Genomic DNA, 8,688 nt, shown 5'->3' on the forward strand with positions numbered 1-8,688 from the left:
GGGAAAGAAACCTGGCAGCAAATTCTTAGTAGGCAACTAGTCTTAAACTGTGATGAATTTGGGAGGCCAGCTGAGCTTCTCCCACTGTTAACACATCATTAGGGTCTGCCCCTCCTTTTCTGATTATTTGTGTCAGAAGACAGCGGGAACTGCGGTATATTCATGCCACTGTCGTCTACATGGATGCATAATTAATGGAGACTGTGAGGTATTCCACACAGGTTTTCGTTAAATAACTTGGGCTGAGGTGGACTTTATCCCTCTGAAGGCTACTGGAAACCCTGACATCTGTGTTAATAAGCTAAACCAGCCCTGCTTGAATGTACTGGGATATGGTTTTTCTCTGAATACATATTCAGGCTATCGGGGGGCGAACTCAGTGGGATCACTGACAGCTTGGGATTAATACGTGTTTGTCTTGGTAAGAAGTATAGTTTGTGCATACATACACAGTAATATGAATAATTCTGTGCTAGAGTGGGTAGAGTTGATAAGGTCTATTAATTTTTCAGTGATTTCGAATAGGAAGCCGCACGCGATCACAATTTCCCCCACTAGTGTAATATGCACAAATTATGACTCCATTTGTCACATTAAGAAGTGGCCATTCAGACTAAAGGCCTCATTAAAACGACTTCTGTAAGAAAGTGTTTATTTGAATTATTTCACATATTAAAGTATGTACATTTACAACAGCGAGGCAACACATATGATCACAACAAACGCATAAATAATGTTAGATGGTAGTAAACTGAAAACCAGAAATCATGATTAAAAAGATATTAGTATTCAAATATGATATATGTATATTCTATGTGTGTGAATACATTCTAATTAATAAGAGAAATGAGAGATCTGTATATCTCTTTAAAAAGTCTCAGAGCTTGTCTACATGGTTGCAGGCTTCCACTGCAGCTGAGACTGGATTGGACAGTACGAGGGCTAAAATCATAAATATTTTATAGTGAGATACGGTTCATTTAAAAACACCAAATCAACTGTAATTATGTGGTATAAGGTGCTGTCACTGGATAGGAAGACAATGAAGTGTAACATGTCTGAGTTCAGGAGAGTCACCTCCGTGCAGAGGCCTGTACAGTAGAGCTAGAGAGAAGCAGTAAGAGATTCTGTCCGCCGATGTTGATAAAGTTTTGTCAAGATTTGAGAAACTATAAAAATCATCAGGTTCAATTCACCAACAGTGCAGTGCCTCTGAGGTAGAGAATGAATAGATCTTTGCTGCAAGTGCTGCAGAGTCATCTGGGTTTATACTGATAGATAGACAGATACTCTATTCTCTGTGGCCACATACTTCTGATTGGCCAGAGGACTCCCGTTATTTTCAAATAACCACATGTCTGTGACGTAGCATCCTCAGAGCCTTTCTAAATGTATTCTTATGGCTGAAAGGCCAATGGTGTCAGCTGTTATCAAGCTGCTGGTATAGGACTTAAAGAAAAACTGCATCTGAGGAAACAAACTCATTCGCTTTGTTATCAAGAGTTAGATGAGAAGTTTAATTTCACTCTCATGTCTATATGGTGGATATCAGTCAGTTAGCATAGCTTAGCATAAATACTGGTCAAAGGCAGGAACAGCAAACTAAAACTTCAATGTATGTTGTGGTATGTGAGGTTGTAATGAAACCAGTGAAGAGTCCAAGAGGTTACTGGACAAGAAATCATCTGGTGCAGATTAAAGGTCCAGTGTGTAAGATTTAGGTGAAAGCGATCTATTGGCAGAAATTTAATATAAAATACTGCTAGTGATGTTTTCACTCGTTGACATCAGGAGTGGATCTAAATTCTACACATTGAACCTTTAAATAGAAAAGATATAATGTGCTTGTGTAGAGTGTAGTGAGTTTCAGATGTGATGTTTTAATACTGGACAGAGCCAGGCTAGATTCCCCTGTTTCCACCATTTAAAAAGAGCTAAGCTAACTGACGGTTGGCTGTAGCTTGTTATATGCACACAGGAGAACGGTATTGATCCTCAAAAGAAAAGATATGCACTTTGCAGAAGCAAACCTGTGAATAACAAAGCTCTGTGCTACACAAACTGTTCTGCAATTCACAGATTATCTGCTGTTTAATCTGTTTCACAGAGCGACCGACTACGCCCAGGATGTTACAGCTACCAGGCCAAGGGTTCAGTCGTGGCCTCGCCTCGCTCATTGAATACACAGGAGCGTGACCTTCTGCGAAACATGTTGGCCCCGGGGCCTTTCTGCCTGGTGAGACGCAGATAAATGTCAGAGTGCAGGAACCTAGGGTAGGAGTCCTTTTTCATCAGGCTGTAGACTTTCATCTGTGCGGCTTCAAAACAACTCTTTGTGGGCTGTGCCATGTCCTTCTTGATGGCCATCTTGGTGTTGTAGTCAATGTTGACCTGAGGGAAATTTTCTTAATTAAAAAAACGTAGTCGCTTACAAGACAAATGAACTACACACATCAAATCTATACTTAAATGAGTGCTAAAGAGTCTCGAATGGTAAATCTTAAAGCTCAGAACAACACAGATGGATTAAGGTCCTAGCAGATTTGTTTCTCAGTGAGGATATATCAAACACTGACAAGGAAGGTAAACACCAACACCCACAGCGAGTTGTGAATCAAATCCATTTAAAAAGATGAAGAAAATCAACATGTACACACTCGTCATCAAACGTAACGTCTAACTCAAACAGTAAAGTTTAGTTCTCTAACCTCAGATGATCTTTGCCAACAAGGACACAAGCATCGTTTGGCAATGTTAGATTTTCTTAAAGGTTCATGTGAACCGCAGATAAAGTATTTTATTTATGACCCTGAACTTTTGGTGACTCCAATATTAACAGAGACATTCTCGTCCTCCTGGATATGAACACAGATAATACACATTCATCTTAGACTGATGTTCATTTTCTGGCTTTTAGTTTATCATGAATGAGTTGTTTGTTTAAAGATTCTGACTAAGAAATCATGATTATGAACAGTTATAGCTCGTCAATTAATTTCTTTCCTTTCATGGTCTAAAAACAGTAGTGAAGTGTCTCAGCCATAAAAATGATCATCACTGATACAGCGCTCAAAGTATTCATGCGTACAAAACTGCAGTATCTCCCACCAACAAACTTGAAGGTTATGTTCATTTAAATGAATTAATTTACATTAATTAAATCACTTGTGCTAGTAAATGCTTTCATGCCACTGCAGCATGCTCCAAAAAAACGTCCACATTTACATACACATTCATCTCATACTGAAAGTGTGTGGGTGAGTCTCTCATCAGCTCTGCAGAGGAATGCCAAAACCTCAGACCTGACACTAAACTCTCTAACGGTCAGATTTGCTTCAGGCCCTGAAAGCATATCGGATGGTGGTCGCATCATTGAAACGATAACTGTCTCGCACAGAAATAGCCCAAAATATCCGGCTTTGCAGTGCAGCATGCACGTGACCTCGGCGAGTTCCTTGCACCTAATGATAGTTCACAAAGATCAACCTGCTGCAGGCTCACCACTTACAATGTCATAAATATTTGCAACCTCAAACAGCCCACAGTGACAACTGAGCAAAAGAAAAGGCTAAACCACAGGGTTATTTAACACTTTACAGCCTATGGTTGGTCTATTGCATCCATGTATTTTTATGATAAATAAACATACCATGTCATACCTCTTTAGGGGCCTCCGATTCAATAAATACTGTAAAAATACATTTGGCTTTAGACAGCAGCTTTGTCTCAGAATCAATGGTCTTGTATTCTTCACAGGCCAACCAGAACTCAATGTTTTCCTCACTGAACTCTGTCCTGAGGAACTGACCGAAGGTTTCTACTCCATCTGAAAAAAACAAAACAGAGACACTGTTAGTGACAGAAAGTACTGCTGTTAAAAAGTAAATAGCTTAAAAGGTACAATACATAAATTCAACTGCAAATCAACCTCACATAACCTCACGTGAACCAGGCCCACATCCTGATTTATTCATATTTTTAGATGTTTTTTTAGATTTGTTTTCAATCAAGAATTGTAACGTATTATATATTTAAGGAGTTAAAGGAGCTATGGATATCCTCATATTCTCATATATACATAAGTATCAGCTTTAATATGGCAAAACAGTATTATTCATCACATTGATTATTCCTAAATGAGCACATTCAGGGGTCCACAGTGTTTCACCGAGGTACTGAAGTGCAACGTCTGGGATTATGAGGAAGTAGAACAGTTTCTGTTCTACTCTATGTGCCAACAAACATTAAAAGCTGTAGTGAAACTCGCGCTGCTCTTCTCTATTAACTATTTATTTCCTCAGGCACTTCTTGGCAGTTTACAATTCAAATGGAGCCAACGGTTTGACAGCAGGTGAAGCTGTTTTTTGGGGGGGCCAGCAATTCGACACAATGTTTCCGAAAATTTGGAGGCAGTAATCTGACCCGAGTGCTTCAGCAGTTCTTCAAAGGAGTCGCTCCACTGCAAAGCCGCCTCTGGTGAGATGCTGGGGGAAAAAAAGAAATCAGAGATGCAGTCAGCTCTTCCTTAATGATGCAGCAAGAATGTTTAGGATTCTCATGAGGTGTCAGGAAGTCATGTTTCTATAAGTGTGCAATGAGTCATGGAGAGAGCTGCAAACTGAGGTCAAAACATGAATAATACTTGTCCCCAAACAACATTGCCAGAACATGATATTAATGGATGTTGCCTCACTTGCTGGGCGTCGTATTTGTCTTTTTATGGGGACTGACATTTTCATGGGAGCCCGACTTGGTGAGAAAAAGGCTTAGTCGACTCTTCCTCTCCTTGTCTTTCTGCCTGCAAACAACAGAGAAAATACATCAAGTTCCACATAGTGTGTGTGAGTTGCAGCTGCGGCTCTATTCACCAAATCAGCAACTTATCAGAGAAATTACTCCTCACAGACGCGTCTCTAAAGTGGCTCACACGACACGCCATAAATCATTCAAAAACCTTTGTGCTGCGAAATGTGAGACAAGTCACGTTCGCACATGTGTTCAAACATAGAGCCAGTAGAGAGTGATCACGGAGGACGGCAGCTTTTTAAAAGTCTTAACTGGCTCATAGAGTAGAGAGTATAGTGGCTGTCAGTCATACTCACACAAGGTTGTATGTAAAACCATCATGTACTGTAGCTATTATGAAAACATGAGGTTGAATAAAAAGCTTCTCCATACAAAACAAACTGTTGCTTTATCACTTTTCTCAACATTGGAGTCTATATCTTAGATTTCTGACATTTGCTGCTACAGTTAATCTCATTAAAATAACTCTAGAATCAAAAAGACATTTTTAAATTGCTGAGGTTCAAACACACCAACCTGCTCGAATCGTCCTTCATCTTTGGTGCATACAAGTGTTCTGGACCAAGCATTTTGAAATATGCTTCCTCCTTTGGGGCCATGCAGTTGAATTGAGGAAATAGAAAAAGAAGTGTCTCCATGCTGCTCTGTCTGTATGTGGCGTGTAAAGCGACAGGCCACAAATAGCTCACTGAACATTTTTAACCCATCATTTCTTGAGCCTCTTTGTGTTTTCATAAACCTCGCTCATGTTTTCATTTCCCATAAGTTTTGCGGTAGTTCCTGTAATGGTGCAGCTACTCACAGCTTCTTCAGTGACAGTTAAAAGCTGGGTTCAACATCCTGTCAAGTTTGTTACGTAGAAATTCGAGAAAGTCAGTTGATTACGCTCATTCACTGAAGTCAACATTATTTGTTTGAGGTTATATCAGATGTTGGGACACATTTTTAACATTGTGTTTATACTCCCTCACTGATGCACTGCGATTATGTGGTTGGCACATGACTCGTATAAAGCCAGTTGATGAATGTGTTTTTTAAGTATGAGCTATTAAAGAGATTGAGCTTATTAGGAAGCTCTTGCACCTCGAGCAAGGCCAGACACTGCATGGAATGAAAGAATGAAATGTAATGAATAATATACACAGAGTCTGGGCTGAGCTCTTTCCAGAACATCAGAGCCTTAATGGAGAAAGACAAACTCGCTGTGACACGGTGGAAAGCAACAGGGAATGGATGCGTTCTGGGGTAGATGGAGACAAATGTGATGTCTCTGTTAGAGAGACTGAAACCGTCTTTAAAGATACCAGTGGAATATCAGTGCTTCTCTAGTTCTGACGGAGAGACAGTGAAAAATGTTTGTAGCTTATTGTTACCTCACTTGGATGTTTGACCTTCAATGTGCAGAATGATATAATATATGATGTGCAGAGTTTGACAATGTTTTCTCTGCGCTCACCTTCAATCTGATATTAACATGATTTTGTGACAGTCCTGGTCCAATAAGCAACTTACACAAGTGTGACACTTGAAGCCTCCTATGCAGATAGAATTAAAACCATGAGAGGTGAAACAACTGGGATGCCAGATATCTTTTTTGCATTTTAAGTTTTTCAGAAAATAATCATCTGCCCAACCTGATTTGACCTGTGGATGTATTTAGAATGCTACTTCACGGTAATGTTACAACACAATTGCTTGTTCTGTAAACGTCCAATTCACTCTTCCTATCGTGGGCTTCGATGGAGTTGTAAACTACGACTCACAAGGTGCATTTCAGCAAGAAGTTTAATGTCACAAAACTTAAAATTTGTAGATGTGAACTTCAAAATGTTATGACATTAGATTTGACTGATGATGATTGTTTTGAACCAGTCTATACCACAGACACCAAACGTAGCCTATATTGGTAGAGGTGAAGTCACATGATTTGGTTATTTCCAGTAATTCTTTAAGGTGCGTTCTGACTGAAAACCAAGCAGCAACACTACAAGTACAGGTTTGCTGAATTAATGTGAATTTGAAACTGAGGTAAAGACATGTCCAAAAGAGTTTAAAAACTTGGATGAAAATAGTCATGTCTCAAACATTAGTCCTATTTTTCAAATATAGAAATGGAAAGTGAGAGGGGTCTTGAGGAGAAGAATATAATTCCTGGTAAGTTGTGTGAGGGATGTGTATGAGCTCTGCACACATGCTTAGTCTGTTGGTAACTGTAGCTGTTAGCTGTTGGTGCTAGCTGTGGCAAGCAACCAGATGGACAAATTGTCTCAAGCCTTTTTCAACATGAACTCTGGAAACTGTTTAGAAAATTGGGTCTGGACATATAGATTCCACTATTGAAATGATGTGGGTTATTTCAAAGCAATAGTGTTGGGCCTTATCTCCAGAAGCTCTTTAATGTCATTGTCTTTGTCCCTGTAATTAGATTTTCTTCAAAACCGATCATCCGTTTGACTTTAAACGTAGCAGGTGTATTGCTAAGGACCCAAGGAAGCCAACTGTCGAGTGAGTCGCTGTTCTGATGATGCCCTCTAGAAATCTACGATATAGATTTACACAGGCTCAAGCAATCAGCCCCCACCGACAGGCACATTTTGAAAAGGCCCTGCACTAGTTGATTAAAAGAGACAAATTCTGTTCTGCAAATGCATGTGTGCAGCTCCAGCCCAGTGGTCCGATAAACCGAAGCTGCAGTATCCTTTCCCCTCAGGTAAACAGCAGACTGCTGAATCACTGAAACCAAATTAAATAGCAGCCATTTAGGTTCACTGTATGTATTTGCCTCTTGTCAACATACCAGATGAGAGAACCAACAAAATCAATACACACATGCAGCCAAGACGGTGCTCCCACCATCTGGGCACAAAAGATTAGGCTTGTTTTATTTGATTATTTTGAAAAAATATTTCCATTTTCTCTGTTAATTTCCTCACTGTTTCACTACTCCTGTGGTTGGTTCTCCATACAATGACAGCATACAGAGAGTGACTGTGCATATTACCAATAAATGTGCTGTTATAGTTATAGTGTGTCACTGAACTAAGCATTGAATCGCCTGCCCACAGTCGTCACAATTATCTGAAATCACATGTCTTGTAGACATTCAGTTTGTTGCTTACCCTCATCTGTGCATCATCATTGCGTGAATTGATTTGTGCATCTGTGTGCAAAGATAATATGTCAGTGGATCTTGATAAGAGTGCTTTAGATGTTGTTTGGTGAAAGGGGAAGTGATAAAGTCCAAATTGCAAAGTGCTGACGGGGGAAGGGCGGTTGTTGTTACTTCCTGTCTGAAAACATCTGTTCACATGTTGGCCTCCAGTCTGCCTCGTACGTCTGCAAAGGGAAAACACACCAACGTTAGACAAAGAAGAAAAAATAAAAACTTCCAGACTCCATGAAAGCATATGACACACACACACAGTCATGTCTCTGTGACTTCAGAGGACATTACTTACCCTCACTTTAACCATCACAGCTAAATGCCTAACCCTAACCTAAACCTAATTCTAATCCTAACTCTAAAAGTAAGTCTTAACCCTTTAACCGTCTTTTGAAAAACTGAGGACTGGCTATAGAGATATAAGAATACACACACACACACACACACACACACACACACACACACACACACACACAAACATACACACACACACATAACCATACAAACAAAGTTGTGAAATCCCTTGAAACTGCCTTTTATATACATACTTTGCTTTATTCCCTGTATGTTCCTGCATTCGAATGCCAGATGAACAATATGCCTCCGCGGAATTACTTTTATCTAAAAATGGGACATGGAAGCGGAAGAGGTTTGGGTGCTCATTGGAGAGACTAAGAGGCCTTGATCTCTCCCAAAGAGGGTACAGTATGTTTAATCAG

The 8,688-nt window shown here is 39.8% G+C and overlaps 1 protein-coding gene across 1 annotated transcript; it reads right to left on the minus strand.

The window, feature by feature from the left end:
* Positions 1 to 635: 635 nt before the first annotated feature.
* On the minus strand, positions 636 to 8,026 carry rgs18 (regulator of G protein signaling 18). Its single transcript, XM_020100774.2, has 6 exons — positions 7,926 to 8,026; positions 5,323 to 7,539; positions 4,694 to 4,798; positions 4,423 to 4,484; positions 3,660 to 3,826; positions 636 to 2,391 (listed from the first exon to the last, which is right to left on the minus strand). Exons 2-6 carry the CDS (start codon positions 5,442 to 5,444, stop codon positions 2,137 to 2,139), a joined length of 711 nt encoding a protein of 236 aa, XP_019956333.1. The 5' UTR covers positions 5,445 to 7,539; positions 7,926 to 8,026; the 3' UTR covers positions 636 to 2,136.
* Between the last annotated feature and the right edge of the window lie 662 nt (positions 8,027 to 8,688).

The sequence above is a fragment of the Paralichthys olivaceus genome, chromosome 16, assembly GCF_024713975.1.
Source record: "Paralichthys olivaceus isolate ysfri-2021 chromosome 16, ASM2471397v2, whole genome shotgun sequence".
Lineage (NCBI taxonomy): Eukaryota > Metazoa > Chordata > Actinopteri > Pleuronectiformes > Paralichthyidae > Paralichthys > Paralichthys olivaceus.